This window comes from Pelophylax lessonae (assembly GCF_965119305.1).
Source record: "Pelophylax lessonae genome assembly, chromosome: 7".
Lineage (NCBI taxonomy): Eukaryota > Metazoa > Chordata > Amphibia > Anura > Ranidae > Pelophylax > Pelophylax lessonae.
In genome coordinates this window covers 201,657,127-201,684,238 of record NC_138774.1, presented here as the reverse complement: position 1 = coordinate 201,684,238, position 27,112 = coordinate 201,657,127, and the positions used below count along the sequence as shown (strand labels likewise).

Sequence of the window (27,112 nt, the reverse complement as noted above, 5' to 3'; positions counted from 1 at the left end):
AGGGTACAGCTCAGCAAACTTTTTTGAGAGAACGAACAATTTGATTGGGTAAGCCCAGTCCACGTACAAACATTCTTTAACCACCTCCCAACCACTGTATAGTCAAATGATGGCGGGCGGGATCGTCTTTTGTTTTGGGCCGACGTCATAGGATGGTCGCCCATTCTCAGCGCGGCGATCTTGGTTGCGCTGTGTTCTCGGTAAAGAGCTGATGACACGAGAGACTAATGCCCCATACACACGTGCAGATTATCTGCAAACTTTTGTCTGCAGACTTACCTTTTCTATGTAGTGCAAGGGCCTGCCGGATTGCATACAAATTGAAAATGTTTAGGTTTGACCTCATATTATATGGTTTTGGTAAGTCTGCAGACAAAAGTCTGCAGATAATCTGCATGTGTGTATGGGGCATTAGAGTGTGAGGCAAGGAGAGCCGATCAGCGTGTACAGGTAATCAGGGCACTGATAATCAGCCCCAGCAGTGTCCGTCAGTGGTGCCACCTATCATTTCCCATAAGTGCTGCCTATCAGTGCCTCCTCATCAGTGCACATCAGTGAAAGAGAAAAAAATTACCTTATTTACAAAATTAAATGACAGCAGCTAAGAGAAAAATCAGATTCTGACTTACCGTAAAATCCATTTCTTTGATGTTCATTGACGAACACAACTCCTCATCTTAACCATTGGGTTATACTGCTCCCTACAGGAGTAGGACACTAGGCAGAAAAAAAAAAAAAAAAGTCTGGCTATGCCTATGGGCAGTCCCAGGGGGTAAACTCCCTCTCCCTGCTATAGGTACTCAGTTTTGTTAAAAGCAGTGTCAGAAGAATTACAACTCCACAGAGGGATGGGTGCTGTGTCCGTCAAAACATCAGAGAAATGGATTTTACAGTAAGTCGAAAATCCCTTTTTCTCTTTTGTTCATTGACAGACACAGCTCCTGATATTTTTACCATTGGGACATCCCAAACCAGTCCCAACATGAGGGGCGGGAAGAGCAAAAAAATTCCTAAGGCTAAATAGTAGCCAACCAGGCAACAGGAGCTCATCCAAAACTGAAGCCCACCTGAATAAAACAATACACCCTCAAAGAGGATCAGGTCTTCTCAACAGCAGCCTGCAAAACCTTGCGGCCAAAAGAAGCATTCTCAGATGCCAACACATTCAATTTATAAAACTTTGTGAAAGTGTGCACCGATGACCAGGTGGCCGCCTTGTAAACCTGCGTCACTGACGCCTATAGATGGAAGGCCCAGGAGGCACTAAGCGCCCTAGAAGAGTGCGTCTTAACAAGGAAAGGAGAAACCTGACCCTTGATTGAATAGGCCTGATCCACGGTCTGTCTGATCCATCTGGAAATGGTCGAAGAGGAAGGGGACAAGCCTTTATAAGGCCCAACCATGAGCACTAACAGTGAGTCAGCCTTCCTGAAATACTACGTGGCTGCCAGGTACACCCTAATTGCCCAGGCCACACCAAAGGCATGCAAGGGAATTTCTTTCGGATGTTTAGGCCTGGGACACAGGGAGGGCAACACAAGGTCTTCATTCAACTGAAAATCAGAGACAACCTTTGGAACGAATGACGGACAGGAACGAAGAACCACCTTATCTCTGTGAATCACCAGGTAAGGTGAACGACAGGATAATGCCGCCAGTTCCGACACTGCGCCCAAAGGTGATAGCCACCAAATGGCCACCTTCTGGAACAGCGTAAGCACGGAAATCTCCCGAAGGTTCCCAAAGGGAGGCTTCTGGAGGCCCGAAAGCGCCAAATTGAGGTTCCCAAGGCGGCAACGGAGACCACAACTGAGGAACCAAATGTCGGATACCCTGAAGAAAAAGGTACGCACCAGGGAGTGTGTGGCCAAAGGTCATTGGAAGAAGACTGTCAAAGCTGGCACCTGGCCCTTGATTTTACTCAAGGCCAATTTCTGTTCAACCCCCCATTGAAGGAAGGTCAAGATCCGAGCCACCGAGAAGGAGCAAGGATGAACCCCAAGAGACTCACGCCACGCAATGTACGTCTTGCACGTACGATGGTAGGTCTTTCTAGAAGATTTCCTAGCTTTTAACAGTGTAGGAATCACCGACTCAGATAAACCTCTATCCTTTAGCACCTGGCGTTCAACAGTTAAGCCAACAAAGCCAGCGACTGTAAAGCAGGGTGGAAGATCAGTCCTTGGGACAGCAGATCCTCCCTGAGAGGAAGCTTCCAAGGAACATCGGCGACCAGCCGTACCAGATCAGCATACCAAGCCCGGCGAGGCCAGTCCGGAGCCACTAAGATGAACGAAATCCCTTCTGCCTAGATCCTGCATAGATGTGATGGCAGAAAGCGTAAATCAGACAATACTGACCCCACGGGGCCACCAGTGCATCTGTGGTGTCCGCCAGAGAATCCCGTGACCCAACCACAAACCTCTGCACCTTTCTGTTGAGCCAAGACGCCAACAGATCCACCTCGGGGATGCCCCACCGGAGACACAACTGATGAAATACCTCCGGATGAAGGGACCACTCCCCTTGGTCCAACGCCTGCCAAGTTCCACCCTGGGAATGTGTACGGTGGAGAGGGCTGGAACAAGCCGGACCGAATGACTTAGTGGACTAACTTGTCTTGTACCAGGGAAGTCCACGGGTCTGGAAACCAGCAAAGATGTCTCCCCCCCCCCCCACCCCCGATACAAGTGAGGGCGCACCTTCATGCCGAAGAAGCCTTGTCCGCGGGTCTGGAGAAGCCCGGTCTTGACTTGCCAGACCAAGTTCGCTTGGATCCTCCAGAGGAGGCCCCAAAGGGCTTCAATCACTTATCAGTCGATCCTGAGGGACGAAAAAAAAAACCGCCAACATCTACGATGAGGGTCCTTGTCCTTAGGAGCCTGCGGAAGAAAGGTTCTCTTCCCCCCCCTGTGAGACCTTTAATGATGTCATCCAGAGTAGCAAAAAACAGGCGATCTCAAATCCCTACTCCAATTTATTCCTCGAAAAGAAAGATCAGTCAGACCTTTCTAGAAGCCTGGTCCGTAGAACAGCATTTGAGCCAAAAGACACGCCCAAGGACCACTGCCGAAACAGAAAGCCGAGCTGCATCCAAAGAGGCATCACAGATAAACTGCAGCCCCTGGACCAGCTGGCCCGCTAGCTCAGCAAAAGCAGGGGGGAGCTACTCCCCCTCCATGTCATGGCGAAAAAGCTTAGCACATTCGGTCAGTGGCTGCGATATCAGGGCAATGGTGAATATTGGCCTCAGTGCCAAACCAGCCAGGGTGTACCTATTGCGGGCCACAGCCTCCGCCTTCTTGTCAGCCGGGTCCTTAAAGGCGGGGGAACTCTAACTGGAATCATGGCTGCCTCGTTTAATCTGCACTGTACGAGCTGCGATCGCTGTTTTCTATGGCAGACCGCCGCAAAATGGCCGGACTACACAAACATAGCGGCCGTTGCATTGCTGCACACATCTACAACAAATTGGCGGCCCCACGAGGCTCCCAGGAGAGATCTCTAGGTCTCAAGGACAGGCCTAGGCAGGATGGAGGGACCTGGCAAGGAGCCCCCAACAGATACAGCCCCCGTCCCCCCGCCCCCCCAAGCCGATCATTTAGGCGCCGGCGGCGCACCCCCCAGTATGCCCTGCCCCCACCCCAGGAGGTGGACCAGACCACACGCACAGCCCCAGCATAAGTTGAGGGGGGTAGGATGGGGGGACAGATGAAAGAGGGTGCCTGACAGAAAGGGGGGGAACCCGGGGGTCCGACCGTCCCGTGAAGGGGCACACATCCACCCCAAAACCCTCCAGGGGAAGAGGGGGGGACAGTTACACACCATACCAGGAACCAGGCGGGCACTGCTAAAGACAAAACCCCTCGCCATCGAAATGGGGGGATGTCGGCCAGGAGGAACGCTGTGACATGGGCCGTGACCAGGCCAGCTCACGTCTGGTGGGGCTATGTCGCAGCCAACCTAGCGCGGAGCTGAGGTCTGCACACGCTCGCTGGCCAGACAGGGGTGACAACTAGATCAAGATTATCCAGCCCATCGCACAATCCGGCAGTTGATTGTAGATCTCACAGGAAAAAGCAGAAGAAAAAAAATCTATCTTAAAAAAAAAAAAAAATTGCCAGGACCAGAGCTCCCAGCAAGGAACTAGGTCCTTACTCCTGACTAGGCAGACAAAAAACTGAGTAGCTATAGCAGAGAGAGGGAGTATACCCCCTGGGACTGCCCATATGTGTAGCCCGACTTTTTTTTTGCCAAGTGTCCTACTCCTGTAGGGGGCAGTATAACCCAATGTAAGAAGATCAGGATCTGTGTCTGTCAATGAACGAAAGAGAAATGTATATTTTATTTTGATTATCTCTTTTGATGGTCAGAGATAGCATTAGCATGGATGCTAAATCTAGGCATATAATTGTTTTCATTATAACACAAAAGAATATAAGACAAACACAAAAGTTTGCCAACTAACCACTGGAGTGCTCTCATCAGCTGCCTCTACATCATCTGTCTCTACAATAAACTCTTCCGCTTTCACCGGGCAGTGAAGATCCTGTAATAGTTGTGAAGAAGCACATTATTAGCATAAGAAGATTTAAAGCTGCAAGTTCTGTACTAAATACATAAAAAATACAGACTACCAGGGGCTGTTCTTGTATGTCCTGATCGACTATGTTACTCTCTTTGCACTCCTGTTTTATTGGTTTGGTCTCCACTTTGCCAATGATCCAGGCACCACCATCCTGTAACAAGAATACATGTGAAGAAAACACTAGCTAATCTCAAAAGGGTGCAAACCTGGTGGTGTTCTGTGGTCATGTTACAGACATGTATAATCACTACTGATCTGCGACAAGGGAGCTACAAAAACCTTTTTTGAAACCATACAATAAATGCTAACTGATGGACTTGCAGTATAATAAAAATCTCCACAAATACAAGATCTCTAAATTGAAAAATCAGATCCTGACACACTGAGCACAGTTCTGCAGACCTGCCAAATGTTTAGCTAAGGTCTTGTTTTTTTCCTATAAAAATAACAAACATGGTATACTTACCTACTCTGTTGCAGTGGATTTGCACAGAGCAGCCTGGATCCTCCTCTTCTCAGGTCCCTCTTCTGTGCTCCTGGTGCCTCCTTCCTGTTCAGTGCCCCCACAGCAAGCAGCTTACTATGGAAAACACCCGAGCCGAGTGACTGCTCCCCGCCCGGCCCCCTTTCTACCGATTGGCTACCTCTGCTGTCAAAGTCATGCAAGCCAATGTGTCTCAGTCAATCAGGAGGGAGAATCTTGAATGGCTGAGACACTCGTGGACATCGCTGGACAGAGAGGGATCTCAGGTAAGTGTTGGGTGGGCCACTGCATACAGAAGATTTTTTATCTTAATACACAGAATGCATTAAGATGTACTTAATATATATATATATATATATATATATATATATATATACTGCGGCGGTCAGCCCCTCCTGGGCAAAGTGAGGTATCGGTACGCCACTCACCCGCGAGCCAATAGGGGGCGAGCAAGCGCGCCGCCAGAGGCGCGCTCCGGCCCCCGCTCGCTCACTGCCATCACCGTGCGAGTGAACGGTGGCTCCGATGTCCGCCAGCCACTCGCGATCTCCCGTAGGAGAGGGAGAAAGGCAGGCGGCTAATGTAAACAAAGCCACCTGTCATTCTCCCTGGTGTAACTGCAGAGATCATACGATCCTGCTATGTAGGATTGTATGTCTCTGTGGTTACATTAAAAGCCACGCCCCTTGACAGTTAGAAGCACGCCCCTAGGGACACACTTAACCCCTGGATCTCAAAGTTAACCCCTTCCCTGCCAGTGTCATTTTTACAGTAACAGTGCATATGTATAGCACCGATTACTGTAGTAATGTCACTGGTACCCCCAAAAGTGTCAAAAATGTCAGTCAAGGGTCAGATCTGTCCGCCGCAAAGTCGCAGTCCCGCACAAAACAAAAACGCAGATTGCCGCCATTACTAGTTAAAAAAAAAAAAAAAAACAATAAAAATGACATAAATCTTTCCCGTAGTTAGTAAACGCAATAACTTTTGCACAAACCAATCAAAATACGCTTATTGCGATTTTTTTCACCAAAAATATGTAGCAGAAAAAAATTGGCCTAAAATGTTAAAAAATTTTGATTTTTACATTTTTTCGGGTGGGGGGGGGGATTTCATATAAAAAAATGTGAAAATATAAAAAAAATGTGAAAATATTGTTATTTTTTCAAAATTGTCGCTCTTTTTTTGTTTATAGCGCAAAAAGTAAAAATCGCACAGGTGATCAAATACCACCAAAAGAAAGCTCTGTTTGTGGGAAAAAAGGACGTCAATTTCATTTGGGTACAGCGTTGCACGACTGCGCAATTGTCCGTTAAAGTCACGCAGTGCCGAATCGCAAAATACGCCCTGGTCTTGAGCAGCCAAATCCTCCGGGGCTTAAGTGGTTAAAGGGGACCTAAATTCTGGAAACGGTGCTCAAAAAAAGGCAAACAGAGGACAAGTCACATGTTTTGCCTGTGGGCTCCCTACAGCTGATTATGTCCCAATTGCTGACTTACCATGTCTTGTTCTGCACAATGTTTTTGTGAGGGGGTGGCTATTTTGCTTGCATATATCAATTTGCTCTATAATTATCTCATCTGCCTACAGTTCCGAGCATCTTTCAACCTCCTGCACATTTTGTTGCCTAAACCGACAAAAAGGGTCCTTTTGCAGTGTAAACAACACTCTTTTGGGACCCCTCCAGCACAGTTTTGACAAACTGGTAAACAGTGAAGCTAGCTTATGTCAGACAGCACAATTTTCTTGCATGGAAAATTATGGGATCCCCAGGGGTAAGGATGGGGTATACCAAGTCTTCTCTAGGCTGAAAACTAGGCATTGTCAGAGCATGCACTAAGGCTTTTTATCATTATTTTATATTATTTATATAAAAATTAAAATAAATGCAATCTCAATTTAAACTTCCTTTCAGCCTGCTTGACAAATCCCTACTCCAATTTATTCCTCCAAAAATAGTTTTCAAGCTTACTGGTGCCTTTGGGAAAATGCAGTTAGTATGCTTGGGAACCACCACTGCATATAAAGTAAGAAAAAGATGATCCCAAAAGGAAAGCCAGGGAGCTGAAGATGAAAGCAGGTAGATATGCTAATTTTTCAGGCTTTATTTTCAGATCTGTCCAACATGTACATTTATGTGTGTGATACTTACCGCTGTTGATGTGTATTTTCCATTTCTGTAATCAAGTCGTTCCAGCTTAATAATTGGCAACCTGGGTGTAAGCTTCAATTCCGGTCTTTGTTGCTAGAGGACGACAGCAAAATGATAAATTAATGTAAGGAAACAATGAGAAAGAACTTCAGAGCTCAGCTCTTGTGAGCATGAAACTCACCAATGTCTCCATCTTCTCATCATCAGCCGCCAACTTCTCTCTCTGGAGTCGCTCGAGGATCACAGGATGATTGCTAGACTTGAGATTCACAGGGATATTTTTTTCCTAAGACCCAAATCATAGAGGGTTAAAAGCAAACTGCAAGCAGGGCTTTTACATAGCCAAAACTTAATTCATACAAAGAGGAAACCCCAAACCACAGCTAGCAAAAGAACTGAAAGCGTGTGGCATGGAATGGTCAGCCATGAGGAATGCTGGGAAGCACATCACATCCTAGCGATGGAATTAGCCCGTCTTTACAGTTTAATAAAAATTAAAAAAAAAAAAAGTACTGTATATCTTTACGTGCCATCTTTTGCTGCAATTACTACACTCTTTCAGATAATCATAGGGCTGCCTAATCAAGAGACCTGATAGGTAGATAGCCCCCAACGTTCCATTAATATAGCAGGCTGATAACGCTTCTAAGTGTGAGACAGCAGCTTAGTTGTAAGCCTGCAAAAGGAAGCGCTCTTTCTGAAGTAACTCAAGATAAGTAGCTTTCCAACAGACTATCAAAAAAATATTTGTTTTTTTAGATGGGGCCAGAATGAAACCACTAAAGAAAAATGTTTGTGGGTTGACATACACTGTGAGAACTGCATACTATTTTGGACAATACTTTGAATCACAACACACGGGGCATTCATCTGTCTACTGTACTACGCTATACTTTGGGTGCTTGCTTTTATTGTATATGTACTTAGGGATGAAATTAAGAATGACTGTGTGTGTGTGTGTGTGTGTGTGTATATATATATATATATATATATATATATATATATATATATATATATATATATACACACACATACATACATATATACATACATACATACACACACACACCTCACAAAAGTAAGTACACTGCTCACATTTTTGTAAATATTTTATTATATCTTTTCATGTGACAACACTGAAGAAATTACACTTTGCAATGTAAAGTAGTGAGTGTACAGCTTGTATAACAGTGTCAATTTGCTGTCCCCTCAAAATAACTCAACACACAGCTATTATTGTCTAAACCACTGGCAACAAAAGTGAGTACACCCCTAAGTAAAAATGTGCAAATTCGGCCCAAAGTGTCAATATTTTGTGTGGCCACCATTATTTTGCAGCACTGCCTTAACCCTCTTGGGCATGGAATTCACCAGAGTTTCACAGGTTGCCACTGTAGTCCTCTTCCACTCCTCCATGACGACATCATGGAGCTTGTGAATGTTAGAGACCTTGCGTTCCTCCACCTTCCGTTTGAGGATGCCCCACAGATGTTCAATAGGGTTTAGGCCTGGAGATATGCTTGGCCAGTCCATCAGCTTTACCCTCAAATTCTTCAGCATGGGAGTGGTCGTCTTGGAGGTGTGTTTTTTTGGTCATTATCATGTTGCAATACTGCCCTGCAGCCAAGTCTTCAAAGGGAGGGGATCTTGCTCTTCAGTAAGTCACAGTACATGTTGGCATTCATGGTTCCCTCAATGAACTGTAGCTCCCCAGTGCTGGCAGCACTCATGCAGCCCCAGACCATGACACTCCCACCACTGTAGGCAACACACACTTGTCTTTGTACTTCTCATCTGGTTGCCTCCACACACGCTTTACACCATCTGAACCAAATACGTTTATCTTGGTCTCATCAGACCACAGGACATGGTTCCAGTAATCCATGTCCTTAGTCTGCTTGTCTTCAGGAAACTGTTTGCGGGCTCTCTTGTGCATCATCTTTAGAAGAGGCTTCCTTCTGGGGAACGACAGCCATGCAAACCAATTTGATGCAATATGCGGCATATGGTCTGAGCAGTGACAGGCTGACCCCCCACCCCTTAAACCTCTGCAGCAATGCTGGCAGCACTCATACATCTATTTCCCAAAGACAACCTCTGGATATGACGCTGAGCACATGCACTCAACTCCTTTGGTCGACCATGGCGAGGCCTGTTCTGAGTGGAACATGTCCTGTTAAACCGCTGTATGGTCTTGGCCACAGTGCTGCGCTCAGTTTCAGGGTCTTGGAAATCTTATTATAGCCTAAGCCTTCTTTATGTAGACCAACAATTCTTTTTTCAGTTCTTTGTCATGAGGTGCCATATTGAACTTCCAGTGACCAGTATGAGAGAGTGAGAGCGATAACACCAAATTTAACACACCTGCTTCCCCATTCACACCCGAGACCTTGTAACACTAACCAGTCACATAACACCGGGGAGGGAAAATGGCGAATTGGGCCCAATTTGGACATTTTCACTTAGGGGGTGTACTCACTTTTGTTGCCAGCAGTTTAGACATTAAATGGCTGTGTGTTGAGTTATTTTGAGGGGATAGAAAATATACACTGTTATACAAGCAGTACACTCACTACTTTACATTGTAGCAAAGTGTCATTTCTAAAGTGTTGTCACATGAAAAGATATAATAAATTTATTTTATGAATTTTTTGTTATGAGGGTTGTGTATTTACTTTTGTGAGATACTGTGTATGTATATATATTTTAATTAAGTTCCTGGGTTTCAACTCACATAGGTGTGAATCTAGCCTTACAGCTACACTCAGTAGGCTTTTCACAAAGTTTCCAGATGAACTTCAACTAAAAATTGCAAAATTCTGTGCTATGTAAATCTTCTCTGATGCTTAAGAAGGCATTTCTTCTACCAAAAACAGTGTGGTTTGTTTAAAGGGATTTCAAAAACCTGATGCATGTAAACATGAAAAAAAAAAAAAAAAATCAACCAGTCATCTAGGTCAGTGGTCCTCAACTCCGGCCCTCAGGGCCCACTAACAGTCCAGATTTTAAGTATTACCTTGGGGAGATGCAGACTAGAGTACTGCAATCACTGAGCAGCAAATGATATCACCTGGGATGTATTTCAGTTATCTTGCAAACCTGGCCTGTTAGTGGGCCCTGTAGGCCAGGGTTGAGGACCACAGAACTAGGTGAGGCTCTGGTTCACATCCTCCAATAAATACCCAACATTCTGTCCTTAATGACTGTTAACAGGGAGGTGTGATGGGCAGTCTAGAGCCAAACCATGCTAAGTGTTCTGGAGCTCTCAAAGTAAGCTTGCCTGGGTTCACTTTGCCAGTAAGAGGACGGCACAGGTTTCTCTTTCAGAACCTACTTGGAAAACTTAAGAATTTAAGCAACAGGGCAGCCTCTTGGAAAAACTAAAAATCGTGATGGAAACTACAGCCACTTATCAGGTTGACTATGCCCACTTCTTGAGTTTAAATGCAAATCCATTAGGTTTGACTGGCATGCACCTTTAAAGGCAGACTGCAATCCAACCTTAATCTTAAAAAAAAAAAAAATATGTAACATTTAAAATCAATGAATGGTAAGAGGCCTAGTGTGAGTGAGTATTTTACCTCTGCTTGATTAGGCTGTTATTTAACACCTTGTTTTCAAGAATGTTTCCAAATGCTGAGAGAACCTAATCTACGATGCAGCTGTGAACTAGCAGCATGAAGCAGCACTATAAACTAGCATAATCTTAGCTAGTTTAGAGTCAATACTGTCTACGACGAATGCAGCTCTCAGATTAACAATCCGCAAACAATCAGAATGGTTCCTGATCATGTGATCATCATGACGGCCTATCATGGGGATCTCAAGCAGGATGGAGGGTTTAATTACAAACACACCTCTCTTGTAGATGGCACTGCACCACACTTCTTGCACAGAGAGAAAAAAAAATACAATGCACAATTAAAGTCTTAAATTAAAAAAAAATAAAAAAATATTTTTTTTTTTAATCAAACTCATTTGTAAAAAAACAAAAATGCACTTTTACATTTTTGTTAGGCTTTGACAAAAAAAGAAGAGCAGCATATGGTACCAGATAACAGCCATATATTTTCTTAAAACAAAAAAAATAAAAATAAAATCGGTATACAGTACTGTTAAATTTGGTCTGGACATTTAGGCTTTAAATGACCTCTGGTCACGAAAGACTTAAGCAACAAAACCCACCGTGGCAAACCGCAGACACTGGCGCCAGCGACACTTCTGTCGCTTAAGATTACGGCCACCGAATTTGGGCTTGTCCTGGCAGAAGTCACAATCGCCACAGTCCTGTTTCCTTTGGCAGGCCTCACACGTGCCACATTTTCGGTTCTTGCGACGACCTACCTTCTGCAGTAGAACATAGCAGGAGGGACAGTATTGATTAGGTGCTCTAAAGCTTTGCCAGGCAGTTATTAACATGGAACTTAATGCATAATGCTGAATGCGCAAAAAAGGAAGATGCCATCCAAACTGCAAGGTCAAATGGGTTTGGGGAAAGGAACAAACGTAATATGTAAAGGGGATTCCTGTAAGCAAACTCTGCAAATAGGATTACATGCATGAAAAGGTTTGGCAACCAGGGGAAAGCACAAGAAAAGCTGTAAGAGATGGGGAAAGAGAATGAGATAAGGTGCAAGCAACCAAAATCGCAAAATGAGCATTAATCCGGACTAATCACCCAAAACTGATTTATGACGTTGCAGTTAAAGGACAAGTTCACCTTTAGGAACATGTGACATGTTCCACCTGATTTCTCTCCAACCCCCCCCCCCCCCCCCCCGCACTATCACTTTTTTAAATCAGCACGGCCAAGTGGGGCCACGTCATTCACTCACACAGCTGTGTGTGAATGAACTACAAGCCCCAACATCCTTTGCGGCTGTCGGCTTGCAGTTCTTGCTGATCGCTAGTGCAATGTTTTACAGGCTCCAAAAAAAAAAAAAAAATTGTACATTTTTTTTCTAAAAAGTCAACTTATTCTTTAAGTGGTACTAAGTTTAACAACTCTAGTCATCTGATACTGCATTTAGTCCTATGCTTGGAGCTCTGCTTTCATTAATAGGCTAAAGAGCATCACTTTCAGCAAGCATTTAGAGAGCTATGTTTTTCTCAACAGCTTCAAATTGAATCTGTTGCAGGTTCCCTCAAACGCCTGCACTGCCCCATCGCTCGGTCACTCACTGGAGACTAGCGAGTTCATGCATTAAAAGAACTTGTAAAGTCAGAAGCTTTTTTATGTTAATGCATTCTATGCATTGGGATAAAAAAACCTTGTGTGTAGCAGCCGCCCCAGCGCCCCCTAATACTTACCAGAGCCCCATCTCTGTCCATTGCTGTTCACAAGTCCTTCAGCCGCCTGGGACCCTCCCTCCTGATTGACTGAGACACAGAACCAGCGCCATTGTCTCCCAAGTCAGCTAGCTAATCAGGAGAGAGAGGGGGTGCGGCCAAATAGCTCGGTCCAGGTGCCCCATACCAAGCAGCTTGCTGAGGGAGCACTCATCAGGAGGGGCCAGAAGCTCCAGACAGGGAGCCGAGAGAAGGAGGATCCAGGCTGCACAAAGGATCTAACTATAACGTTTGTTTTTTTGTCAAAAAAAAGAGACTTTACAATCACTTTAAGTACTTTTTTCAGTGCAGTGCAGCGTGGGGCAATCCACTCCCTCACATCATGCTGCTGACAATAGAAATTTATGAGATATCTGTGTGACATTTCAATAATATTCGGTAAAAAAAAAAAAAAAAAAAAGTAAATGGTGTGATCCTCCGAGCTCAGCGAATCAGCACTATGCTGATCTCAGATGGATATCACTGCACACCAGCCCTGTGGAAACAGGCCTAACAGAAGTTGCTTAGAAAGAAAAAAGAAAATAAAAAACTACCAACAGGTTCCTGCAGGGAATTTCTGATCAATATACTAGCTAAAATAATCCTGCTTAAAGCATCTATGGCCAAAAGATAGTCAAAGGGAAATCTGTTTAACGTTTTACCTTGGCTAGCCATACTTCCTCAACAGGTGCTTTACTTTCTTTCTTAAAATGGAACTACACGCAAATCAGTCACATTCAAGGCCTTGTGTGAATAAGAACTGTCACAGTTGCTTGTGCGCTCATCTGACCGATATGGTTTTTTCAGGGCTGATACCGATATTTTAGTCACAACGTATCGGTATCGGACGATATTTTGTACATTTAAAGTTTTGAAAAATAAAGGCAATTTTTGACACAAATCTGGTACTGAACATGTTAATTTTTGTTTAATGTTTAATGGCTGGCTTGCTGGCACCCTGTGTGCGGCTGGCTGGCACAGGGCCTGTGGGCGGCTGACTGGCACAGGGCCTGTGGGCGGATGACTGGCACAGGGCCTGTGGGCGGATGACTGGCACAGGGCCTGTGGGCGGATGACTGGCTCGCTGGCACAGGGCCTGTGGGCGGATGACTGGCTCGCTGGCACAGGGCCTGTGGGCGGATGACTGGCTCGCTGGCACAGGGCCTGTGGGCGGATGACTGGCTCGCTGGCACAGGGCCTGTGGGCGGATGACTGGCTCGCTGGCACAGGGCCTGTGGGTGGCTGACTGGCAGCTGTGGACCAGGAAATGTCTCACTACCTGTAATTAGTGTGCAGTGTCGACTTCCTGGAGGGATCGGGCAGGTGGTATCCCGAACACACCCAAGCCCATTCCTACTACAAAATATTAACTCAGGGGGGCTGAATACAAATGGACGCCACACTTTTCAGATATTAAAGTGGAGATCCACCCAAAAGTGGAAGCTCCGCTTGTTCACACCCTCCCCCCACCCCCTACACTGCCACATTTGGGGGAGGTAGTGGGTATCTGTAAAACAGGTACCCGCTCCAACTTCCAGGTAAGGTCGCCGCACAACGAAGCAGTGATCTTCGAAATTTCCCCCGCTGCCTTCTGAGAGATACACATGTCCCAGAAGACAGCTAGACCATTTGGAAAGCGCAGTGCGTCTCGCGCATGCGCAGTATGAAACAAGCTGTGGCTTCACTTCGTGTTTTTCCTTAGTAAGCATGCCGGCGCCTGCACCAGGAGCCGATGGAGGGATTGGATAGATGTGCCAAAATCGTGAAATCCCTTGACAGGTAAGAGTCCTTATATTAACAGTTAGCAGTTACAGTATTTGTAGCCACTGACTTAATTTTTTTTTTTTTTTAATACAGGCTTGACCACCACATTTCTCAAGTTCCACTTATACAATTATATGCCACTTTGTGTTGGGCTATCACAAAAAATATAAAGCACCAAAGCTCCAGTGTATTACCAGATGAGCAACCTTGCACAGAAACACAGAGGAACTCAGCATGCAGCTATTCACTGAGAATAGGAAAAAAAAAAAAAAAAAACACTATGAAAAAGCAGTTAGGCACAGTAACACATACAATGCATCGGGAAAGTATTCACGACACTTCACTTTCTACATTTTGTTATGTTACAGCCTTATTCCAAAATGGATTAAATTCATTATTTTCCTCAAAATTCTACGAACAATACCCCATAATGACAACATGAAAGAAGTTACATAAGTATTCGCAGGCTTTGCCATGACACTCAAAAATCGAGCTTAGGTGCATCCTGTTTCCACTGATCATCCTTGAGATGTTTCTACAACTCGATTGGAGTCCACCTCTTGTAAATTCAGTTGATTGAACATGATTTGGAAAGGCATACATCTGTCTATATAAGGTATCACAGTTAACCGTGAATGTCAGCGCGCAAACCAAGCCATGAAGTCCAAGGAATTGTCTGTATACCTCCGAGACAGAATTGTATGGAGGCACAGATCTGAGGAAGGGTACAGAAAATTTTCTGCAGCATTGAAGATCCCATTGAGCACAGTGGCCACCATCATCCGTAAATGGAAGAAGTTTGGAATCACCAGGATTCTTCCTAGAGCGGGCCGTCGGGCCGTCCGATCAAACTGAGCAATCGAGGGAGAATGGCCTTAGGGAGGTGACTAAAAACCAGATGGTCACCGACAAAGCTCCATTGTTTCTCCAGGTGGCTCTGAAGAGGGGATGCCCTCGCTCTGAAGAGGGGATCTCCCCCCCCCCCCCCCCCCGAAACACGTCAGCCATTTTGAAGGTCCTCAGACATACTGGACACTGTCCTGATGACCTGGTCACTTTGGGTTCATTGTGGATCGATATGCTGTTAACATTTTTATGTTTGAGTATATTTCGTCCTATTTAATTTTAATAAACTCCATTTGGGTAATGCACAACCTCTTTTTCTTTATACTGTGAATACTTATGTGCATGGGATTTTTTCGTTTTTATTTTTAATAAAATTGCAAAGATTTCAAACAAACTTCTTTCACATTGTCATTATGGAGTATTGTTTGTAGAATTTGGAGGAAAATAATGAATTTAATATTTTTTGGAATAAGACTAACATAACAAAATGTGGAAAAAGTGAAGCGCTGTGAATACTTTCTAAATGCACTGTAAGTACAAGAAAAAGCAACCCAGGCGCTCACCATTCCCCTGCAGCAGGATCCCCCTTTTTAGAGGTAAGGGATCCAACCTTCACCCATCACAGCAGGCAATGTCTCTCAGGACCCTCAGGGACTCTATCCCCCTTTATTGGGTCCACTGCCCTTTGACCATCACCTGGTGAAAAACTGAGGTACTTCCTGTATTGGAGGGGTATGGCCTTCCCTTTTTTTTTTTTTTTTTTGCCAATGGCCAATCACCTGTATGTGGCAAATAACCAATCAAGTGAGGATTAAAATAGAAGTGACGATTCCAAAAGAACAAACATTTATACTCAACTAGGTGGATGCAGCAATCGCTCCAATGCGGTATCAGTCTCCTTCCACGTCTAAGACCGAGAACTGAGTGATCAAAGACCGCTGATCGCTCAGTGCTTGGTCTTCAGTGAGCAGTCACTGCGCTGTGCTCACTGAAGCGCAAAGCTATGCAGGGAGCAGCTGCCAGTTAGGCATCTGGGCGGATCCCAATATTATTGTCCAGACACATGCAGACCCTGGACCCACTCTGTGACAACCAACAGCGGACTTCACTTCACCGTCAGCTGTTGGTTGTCACATGTGCAGAACTGAGTGTACTCAGAGTGTACAGAGTGCAGAAGTAAGTGTACTCCTGTGACCCACTGGAGAAATGTGGCCAAAAATAAGCTTACTAAATGCTTGCTGTAAAGGATTTTCTTTAGTCTACTGTTTACAAGCTAATGCATTTGGCTTCCTTCAAGAAATGCGAGTATTACTTGTCCATGAAATGCCCAGGGTAGCACAAGTGAGAATCAGAGGTGAACAAATGAAACACAGATTTTTGAATGCTTGCAATAAAAAACTTGGCAAATACCTAAAAATAAAGATGTTTAAAAGGAAGATGCAACAAGGAAAAAAAACCCATGCAAGGGAGGACAGAAAGCATGCAAGCAAGTCAAGCACACAAAAAGGCTCTACGAGTGGAAATAGATTTGTTTCGTAAGCAAATGCAAATATGGCAAAACACAGGGCATGGTTCTGAAAACTGTTAACCAATAGAGTAAATATGAAAGCAGCAGAACATGGATAGAGAAGCTTTGTAATAGGGTAAGCACATTGGAAACTCAGAAACCATGAGCTGAACGGCATAACAAAAAGAGTAGGAAAGAGTAAAAGTTATTACACAGCCCTACAAAAAGAATACGATGTTATCTTCTGTTACAGTATACAAGCAACCCAAAAACTGCAACTAGAATACCAAGCCAATCGCAACATCAACAGGATAGGTCAGAGAACAGCCAAGGTCTCCAACAAGAGTCTGTCAATCACCACTGACCTTCGGTTTCTTCTTTTCAGTTTTTCCCTTCACCTTTTTATGATAGGCCTTTTTCTAAGAGTAAGAAAAGAGAAAAGGCAAAGATTGCACAAGCCACAGTTAAAGAGACACTGTCACCTTGCCCATGTAAAGGAAAAAGAAAAGCCTTTGCAAAGGTCTCCTGCCCCAGCTTACTCCTCAGAGCTCCTTCGCAGCTCCCTACATTTAGTAAGAGGTCGGATAACATAACCTGAAGCGATAAGTATAGTTGCTGGCATGCGGGAGTGCTAGGAAGGCAAAATATAAGTGGTGCAGGCGGGCCCTTTACAAAGGCACAGTCTCTTAGCCCAGGGTGACAATATCTTTAAAGCGTAACTCCACTTTTGTAGAGGGGAAAAAAAAAACATTACCCTCTGGGTGATCTATGTACATTGCAAGGATTTTAACAAACTGTTGTAGATTTCTACCTTTTGTTATTCTGAATAAATCACCGTGCGTTCCTCTGTGCAGAGTGAGTAATAAGAGTGGTTTCATAATTATCAATCAGCTATGCAGCTGCAGGAGACTAATGAGGAAAGCTGCTGGGCCTGCATCCCTTTAGACGTGTTCCTATTGCGAGTATCTCACCAAAAATGACATTTTTGTTGCAGGGGATGCCAGAAATCTGACTTGCATGTTAGTGCAGACTCCTGGGGAAATTAGTGAGCCAATCACATATGCAGGAAATGATGTTTCTGAGGGACATTCTTTACACATTCTTTGTACAGAACACCTCCAGGTAGCCATATTCCATTGCATTTTCAGAAAATTACAGCAGATGCAGATTGAAAAGGAAAGGTATTTTTTAATAACATCCAATTACAATATGACTTGTGTCGCAACTGTATACGCTATTTTTTTTCCAAATTTGCTATTTTTTTCCAAATTTGCTATTTTTTTCCCCCATGAAAGTGGAGTTACCCTTTAAGCTAGCTGGACATGGACTGAGAGATCCACAAATACACTACACAAGCATGCAGTTTAGAAGAGAAACCGAGCAGGGCTATCCAACTCCATCCTTGAGGGCCACCTTCCTTCCAACTGTAAAACGCACTTGTAATAGATTGCAATGAAATAAAAGGGATTTTCCACTTTCATCTGCAAGTGATCCCCAACAATCAGCTATTTGCAAAATTCTCCAAACTTTCTTTTGTGAATTTGGAGGAATATTCCTTTTAATGAACATTTCATACATATGTTAAACAATTCTAGGTTTTTAAACAAACCCACCAATTTAAAGCGAAACTTCACCCAAAGGGGGAAAGTCCTGCTTGTTTGCATCCCCCCCTCCCCACTGCCTCATTTTGCGCTTTTTTGGGGGGAGGGGGTTTTGAAAAGGTACCCACTCCTGGTCAGATGCCCCATGGCGTTCTGAGCCAGGAGTTTGGCCTTATCTCCAACCCCCGCAGTCTTCTGGGACTCATCACAGGACCCAAAAGTCTACGGGACCATTCACAAGGCGCAGTGTGGCTCACGCAGGCGCAGTAGGAAACCAGCTATGAAGCCACTTGGCTTTATTGCCTTTTTTGCTTACCGAGATGCCAGGGTCTGCAGCCAAAGCCGATTGAAGAATCAGATTGGGGAAGAACATAGTTAGATTCCAGGACAGGTAAGTGTCCTTGTATTAAAGTCAGCAGCAACAGTATTAGTAGCTGCTGACTTAATTTTTTGGGGGGAGCCTGGAGCTCCTCTAATGGTTTCTCAACACGTGCCCATTTCAGGGCATGCCTCTGGCAATAACCGTTACAGTTACTACTGTGCTTATATTAGCTTTCAATTAAACTTTCAAGCCTTCAAATGGCTGGTGTCAAAGCTGATCTTGTGTATAGGCAACTGCAGATCTAACCTAAGTCAAATATGGCAGGTTCCTCAGCTATAAAGGATAGGCTGGTTTGGGTCAATTGTAAAGGCTTCATATTAGGATCAAACATTTCACAGGGCATCTTCCGCTACCCCCCACTGGTAACTGGAGGTCGCTTTAAAGAGAACTTGTTTTATCCTGCATGGGCAGAAAACAAGTTCATTTTAAAGTCAAGTATTTGCAGCAGTTATACAGCCACTGCAAAGACATCCCTAGGTTTAATGACTGGGTAAATTAATAACCCACAACAGTTCTGGTGGTTAGAGACTTAAAGTAGCAATGCTGAAGTATAAAAATGCTGTCCAAAAATATGCAAATTCCAAAGAAGGGGGGGGGGGGTAAATATTTTTTGAGGTCTACGTCTAAAAACCTTGATCAGTGGCCTTCAAAGATTAGAGTTGAACAGCAGACAGACAAATAATCCTATATAGGATCTAGACAAAGCCTACACACATCCAAGCTATACAGCTGGTCTAAATCATCACAAGATTATTAGTAAATAGGTATTCACCGGAGATATCCGACAATACACAGAGAAGTTTCACTAACCTTCTGCTTAGCCGGAAGACTGCTCCCATCTCGTTCTGCCATCAATCGCCATTTCTAAATTAGAGATAAAGAATGTTGGAGGTGGGATGTCTGTCACATGACTAAACTACAGATAGGATTTGTACAAGGGCACCAAGACGGACATTCTCAAAGAAACAAAATCTTATTCAAAATCTCAGTACTGGAAGTAAATGTAAGAAATGTATAAGAATATTAGAAGTATTTAGCTGCGAATAGAATGGGGCAGTTTAGGTCATGCGTTTCGAGGCTTCCTCTCACTTCCTGGGGACCATCCTTTTACCAGATAGGAAAAAAAACTGAATTTTTGTCATACCGTAAAATCCTTTTCTCTGAGGTTCACTGACTGACACAATTTCATTTCTTCTAGACCCTTGAGCATATGCTGGTCTCTCACAATTTCATTTCTTCTAGACCCTTGAGCATATGCTGGTCTCTCACAATTTCATTTCTTCTAGACCCTTGAGCATATGCTGGTCTCTCTTCAGGAGTAGGACTAGGCAGAAAAATGTTTTGGCTACGCCCCTGAGGCAGTCTCAGGGGATATACCATCATTTCCTGCTATAGGACTTCAGTTTGTAACAAGCAGTGTCAGAAAAATACATAACTCGACCCAACAGAGGGGTGGGTGCTGTGTCCGTCAGTGAACCTCAGAGAAAAGGATTTCACGGTAAGACAATGTATGATTCTTAACAAGGCTAAACATAGCCAACCAGGTAAAAACAGGAGCTCAACCAAGAACTGGAGCTCTCCACCAGGAAAAAATGATACCCTCAAGGGGTGAGAGCCTCTGCCACCGCAGCCTGCAAAACTTTGCGGCCGAACACCGCATCCAAAGATGCAAGTACATCCACTTTAAAAAACTGTGTACAGACGACCACGTAGCCACCTTGCACACCTGAACAACGGACGCCTGATGAGGCCAGGAGGTACTAAGCGCCCTTGTAGTATGCGCTTTGACAGGGAAAGGAGGAACCTGACCCTTAGTAGCATAGGCCTGCACCACCGTCTGCCTGATCCACTTGGAAAAGGTAGCAGCAGATGCAGCCTGCCCCTTATGAGGTCTATCCGTAAGAACAAAGAATCGGAATTCCTAATCACCGCCAGGTACACCCATATCGCCCAGACCACATCCAAGGAATGTAAAGCAATTTCTTTAGGATGTTCCAGCTTAGGACATAGGGACGGTAACACAATATTTTCATTCAAATTAAACCCCAAGGCAACCTTAGGAGGGAACACCTGACAGGGTCGCAACACCACTTTGTCCCTGTGAATCACCAGGTAAGGTGACCGACAGGACAACGCAGCCAACTCTGACACCCTACATGCAGAAGTAATAGCGACTAAAAAGGCCACCCTCTGCGACAGAGTGAGCAGCGGGAGTTCACAAATGTTTTCAAAAGGAGGCTTTTGAAGCACCGACAGTACCAAATTGAGATCCCACGGAGGTACCAGGGATCGCACCGGAGGAGCCAGATGGTGAACTCCCTGCAAAAAAGTGTGAACCAAGGACTTCGCAGCCAACAATCTTTGGAAAAATATGGCCAAGGCGGAGATCTGGCCCTTGATGGTGCCCAGAGCCAAACGTTGGTCTAGTTTTAGAAACTCCAACAGGCGAGACACAGAAAAGAAACGGGGAGAAATCCCCCGGGACTCACACCAAGTAATGTACACCTTCCAAACGCTATGATAAACTTACCTGGAAGTAAATTTCCTAGCTTTGAACAAAGTAGGAATCACTGACTCCGACAGCCCTCTGTCCTTCAACACCTGGCTTTAAATAGCCAAGCCATTAAAGCCAGCTACTGTAAAGCAGGATGGAAGATTGGTCCCCGAGACAGAAGATCTTCCCTGAGAGGAAGTTTCCAAGGGACGTCTGCACCCAGCTTTACCAGGCCCGTGTACCAAGACCGGCGAGGCCAGTCTGGTGCCACCAGAATGGCTGGAATCCCTTCTACCTCAATTCTGCGTAGCATTCTCGACAGAAGTTATATTGGAGGAAAGGCGTAAATCAGCCAAGGGGCCACCAGGGCGTCTGCGGCATCGGCCAGAGGATCCTGAGACGTTGACAAGAACCTCTGCACCTTCCTGTTGAGATGGGAGGCCAACAGGTCCACATCGGGGTCCCCCACTGGAGACACAGCTGCCGACTGAGATGTTCTGCCCACCTGAAGATACCAGTTACTTCCCAGGCTGCCAGGGCACTCTTTGTGCCCCCTTGATGATTGACATATACCACAGCCGTAGCATTTTCCGATTGTATCCTCCCAGGGCATCCTCTCAGACGATCCATCCATTGAGACAAACAAAGCCTGATTGCCCGAATCTCCAGGATGTTGATCGGCAGACTGGACTCGAGTCCAAACACCTTGGGCCGAGTACACTCCAAAGACACCTCCCCACCCAGACAAACTGGCATCCGTAGTGATCACAGTCCAATATAGGGGAAGAAAGGATTTTCCCAGGCAAAGCCACCATAGTAGAGGCCCCCTCGTAACCGACTCAATAGGATCAGACCACCAAATGACAGCGGATCCTGGTTCCATTTGGCCAGAACAGGAGCTGAATCGCATCCTGCAAACTTAGTAGTTTCGCCTGTAGAAGAAACACCCAGGTCGATGCAGAGTCCAGCATCGGACCCAAGTAGTCCAGCTTGGTGGACGAAATCAAAGCCGATTTCTGAAAATTCAGTGTCCATCTAAACTGAAGAGTTTGTCCAAGTTGGCTTCTAGAGACGAAAAAGACTCTGCACCCAGAAGTAGATCATCCAGGTAACCCAGTAGCGCGACCCCCTTCTGCCTTAGCAAGGTCAGCACTGGGGCCAAAACCTTTGTGAACACCCGAGGAGTGGAGGCAAGACCAGAAGGGTAACACCACAAATTGATAGTGCTCCAGGCCCACAGCAAAACGAAGAAAACGCTGATGCCTGACATATATTGGAATATGAAGGTAAGCGCCGTTGAGATCGATAAGAGGCCAGAAGATGCCCTTGATGAAGGAAAGCTACTACCGTGCGGATGGACTCCATCTGAAATTTCTGAACCCACACAAAACAGTTCAGAGCCTTGAGATCCAAAATCGGGCAAACCTTACCTTTCTTCCTGGGAACTGTAAACAGATTTGAATAAAAACGTTCCAAATCTGGAACCGGCACAATAACTCCTTGTGCTAACAGGTCCTGCACTGCCCCGTAGAGGCCCTGTAGCCGATCGTGAGACAGGCGCAAGTTGGAAGGAAAGAACCTTGCCGGAGGCAACGACTGAAACTTGATCTTGTAACCAAATCAACTCGTGGACCCAATTGTCCTGAATGAACAAGGTCCACGGTTCCGGAAAAAGGCGAAGACGTCCCCTCACCCCAGATGCAGGTGAGGACACCCCTTGAGGCTGGGGAAGGCTTGTCTGTGGAACCGGTAGTGCCCGCTTTCGACTTACCATTCCAGGGTCTCTTGGAGCCTCCCACAAAGTTACGGGTGGATCTCGAACCCTTTTCCTGTGATCCAGACGGACAAAAGGGCCGCTCGGGAGGGGAGAAAAAAGGACCACATTTACGAGGTTCCTTACCCCTAGCAACCTGCGGAAGTAATGTACTCTTACCTCCCTTAAGGCTCTTAATGATCTCTTCCATAGAGGCACCGAACAAACACCTACAAAAGGTAGATCAGTCAGCACCTTTTTAGAAGCCTGGTCAGGCCAATCAGTCCTTCAACCAAATCATGCGTCGAAGAATCACTGCCGTCACAGATACCATGCCGGCCAAGGGGGCTGCATCCAAAGATGCATCACAAATGTACTGTACCCCCTGGATCAACTGATCCGCCAGCTCAGAAGGGTGTTGACCCCCTTCCAGACAGATCCTGGCGTAAAATTTTTGCCCATTCTGTTAAGGTCTGGGATATCAAGATGATAGCAAACACCGGCCTCAACATTGAACCTGCCACGCTGAAAAGGAGATGAACCAGAGCCTCCGCTCTCTTGTCCACAGGATCCTTAAAAGGATGAAGAAAAAAAGCTTCATGTTTTTTTTGTTTTTTAAAAAGAACTCCCCTGCACACCGCTGGAGCACCACAAGAATCAGCGCACTCGCGGCACTGAATAGCAGAGGAAGGATTGTATATCCACAGACACTCACCACCCCAGAGCTGGAGAGCGCCGAACAGCCTGCCACACTGAGATCAAAGAGGAAGTGCGACACTGACACTAGAAGCAGCACATCACCGCACTTGGACTACAAGAAAATGGCTGCCGCTAATTTCAATGGGAAACCAAAAACATGGCCGTTGGACTACACAAACATGGCTGCCGAAGCCAGGAAACGGCATCAACGGCGAAGTGGCAGCGCCACTGCGTGGGACCGGAGACCCCACTGGGCCCATGTGAGCATCCGCCAGGAGGAAACACCCCAGGCTCCCCCCCCCCCTGCAGCACCAAAAGGTACAGGCACCCTCCAAAGGGATACACACCCACCGTTCTCCAGTCCAACACCAGTGAAGCCCCCCCACCCAAAAACACAACCGTGAGCCCCCAAAAAGGGGACTAAGGGAGGAAGATCCATGTACTCATATGCAGGCTCGCCCCCAAGCCGCACTGTGTGCATCTATTGACACACACCCTGCTTCCTTGTCACTGGATTTGACTGACAGCAGTGGGAGCCAATGGTGAATGAGCAGGGGGAGAGAGAGCAGTGCCACAGCTCTTGGGCAAGAGCTGGATCGAGATCGGGCTCAGGTAAAAATATTTTAAAACAACCCCCCCCCCCCCCTCATAACACCCCTAACTCCAATGCTGAGTAACCTGTTTTAGAAACATCTCTATACATATCTATTTTCAGGAATTTATGTAAATGCTTTAATATGCATAGCCGATGCACAGGTTTACTTTGTGCATTCTTTAAAATATGTGTGCCTAAATTATTGTCCTCATATCTTTTAAAGGGCCAAGTTCACCTTTAAAAATAATAAAATAGGTGCACATATTTTTGCAGGAAAAAAAAAAAATGTACATTATTTTTTTGCATGGGAGTCTCCAAAGCATTGCACCAACGGGTCTGCGACCAAGGAGAGTTAGAGCATTAGGTTGTCACACCTCATTTGCAATATCTTAATTCTCATGGGAGTACCACAAAATATTTCTTGATATCCTTGTATCTTCCTTTTATCCTTCATTCAATGACCTTACATTGCTGTTTTGATCTGTTACTACATTTTCCCAAAGAGGCATAATTGGTCTACTGCAGTCCTAATGAACCCCATTTTGACCGAGGGTCTTTAAATTTGGTAGTAAATGGTAAGATATCTCCTGATCTTTTTTTTTTATCAAAAGAAAGCTGGCCCATAATAGTAAAAGATCTATATTTCTTGCCAACACCATAACTTGCCAATAAAGAACCAAAAATAAATTCTCCAGCTCCTGATGATTGCAATGATACCACATATGTAAGATGTTATTTGTACCCATATTAGGGCCCAGAACCAATGGTGTGCATTGAAAAAAAACATACACGGATCTAAACCATCCTCACTCTACCCAAGTGAATTTAAATAAATTACTGCCCTACCCATTAGATCATCCAAACCATTGCAAGTCCTAAGAAACTTACTGTTTTTAATTTCTTTGTAGCAAAATCCTTAATTACTTCTGTTTTGGTCCCTGATTTCTGCAAACACAAAATAAGCAAAGTCAAGGGCAATATTTTATAGAGAAGTTATGTGTAAAGAGACCTCAAATGGATGAAGTAAAAAAAAACAATCAAATAAAAAGCATGATCACATACAGTAAGAAGCATTTATCTTACTTTTAGTGTGAATGAAAAAATAAATCATGAGTTTTACATTAAAGAGAAAGTGCAATTTACAGCAGACACCTTGTAATAAAATGCAAGGCCCACAAAATGTGGCTCTCGCCACCCACCCCCCTCCCCGCTGACAACGCCTTATTTCTGGGTTTTAATTGCTTTGTTTCCTGTCGCTGAAGGATCTAGTCACAGAAGAATCTTGAAAAATTGCAGGACTCCACTTCTCACAAAAGGATGCATGAGAACTGTAGATGAATCCTCAACTTTTCCAATATTTTTTAAAAAGGGCAACTCACTGACTTTACCTCACCTAGGCACCTTGCCTATGAAGCCTAGGAGTAAAGCAGGGTAAAAACACAGGGATTTTTTTTTTTTTCTTACAACCAGCCGGTTAAATGAAAAAACTCAAAGATCCCTGCATTCACATAAGAACTGTGGATACAGGGTCTCCCCTGCCACGCTATTGTATTCTGACAGTGGGGACACGTCTGCCTTCAGTGCCGATTCACACTTGTGCGGCTGCGGAGATCGCATTTAATTCGGAGCGCACTGCTCCTTCATTACATGCGATCTCATGTGCGGTGCGAATTTCAGCCATACACTTTGTATGGCTGAATTCGCACTGCATCCGCACCAAAGACGCACAGGAGGCATTTTTTTGAGCCGCATCAAAATCGGATCGCACAGTGGTTCACACTTGTGCGATCCGATTCTGTGCGTACTTGCAAATCACACTGCAATCCAACTGGGGGTGTCGTTAACTTTTAATTGACACCCCCTGCGTATCCCATATGGTAGTGTGAACTGTCAGATGTGCGGATGCGATGCGGTAACACGCTGCATATTTGCAGCGTTCCCGCATCGCACAAGTGTGAACCGAGCCTCACACTCACCCCCCCCCCCCTCCATTAAATACACAATATCAAATGCTGTTTTTTCAGCAGGGCCATTCCACAGAAGCTAGTCTAAGAATAGCTAGCTCCCATGATTACATGGCAAGTGAACGGCCCTGGACACAAGCAAGATGCATCCAGGGTCGATCTGTATGCCCTCACTCTCAAACTAACCTTTTTGTGGCATCTTCGTTTCATACACTTCGTATTGATGCCTAGATCTGGGTTTTGTTGCCTCTTTAAACACACAGAACAAGCCTCACAGTCCTCTGTTGCAGTACAGGCCTGACACACTCCACAGTCACCTGTCTGTGCAAGAAGAATATAATGAAAACAATTACTTTTTGCAACATACAAATTATGCTAAAGCTGTAAAGAAATGCTGTTAAACAGAAGGGTAGTGGAGTTACCCTATTCAAATAGCTGCTGACACTCTTGTGTTAAAACAGCTACATTGCAAGATACAAATTAATGTAGCACAAAAAAGAAAACAGGAAATGAGGAGAACTGCATTGTTAACCATGAAATGAAGGCTCTTGTCAAGAGTCGACTAATACCTATTTCAAGAGATAACAGATAAAATATAAATCTTCAGCAGGGTGGGAAACTGTTCATTTTCTGGGAACGCTCAGCACCAAAGTGGTGCAGGAACAGGTTGCTCTTAAGCTGGCCACACAAAAGTTGCTGCGATGGTACCTTGTGGATAGCCTTCAGACAGCGCCTTTTCACACACTTCCAGGAGCTTCCGAATTCAGGGTTGTGGGTACGGAGGAGACATATCGAACAACAACCACAGTTCTCAGTCAAACTGCATGCAGCACATTTACCACAGCCGGTGCTCTGAAGTTAGGAAGGAGATATTAACAGGATTTCCCACCTATATAATTCACCAATTTTACACACTACAAAACATTCTATGATAGAGAAACTCCTGTTTTTTTTG

The 27,112-nt window shown here is 45.0% G+C and overlaps 1 protein-coding gene across 1 annotated transcript in view; it reads right to left on the bottom strand.

Moving 5' to 3' along the window:
• Nucleotides 1–27,112, bottom strand: part of LOC309559654 (methyl-CpG-binding domain protein 1-like) — a 58,055-nt gene that overhangs the window by 13,957 nt on the left and 16,986 nt on the right. The window contains exons 7-16 of the mRNA XM_082263003.1: nt 26,866–27,009; nt 26,344–26,478; nt 25,082–25,138; nt 19,463–19,516; nt 17,035–17,088; nt 11,410–11,571; nt 7,409–7,510; nt 7,225–7,317; nt 4,638–4,739; nt 4,469–4,549 (exon numbers count right to left, since the gene is read on the bottom strand). Coding sequence (XP_082119129.1) covers nt 4,469–4,549; nt 4,638–4,739; nt 7,225–7,317; nt 7,409–7,510; nt 11,410–11,571; nt 17,035–17,088; nt 19,463–19,516; nt 25,082–25,138; nt 26,344–26,478; nt 26,866–27,009 — 984 coding nt within the window. The remainder of the gene's footprint in view (nt 1–4,468; nt 4,550–4,637; nt 4,740–7,224; nt 7,318–7,408; nt 7,511–11,409; nt 11,572–17,034; nt 17,089–19,462; nt 19,517–25,081; nt 25,139–26,343; nt 26,479–26,865; nt 27,010–27,112) is intronic.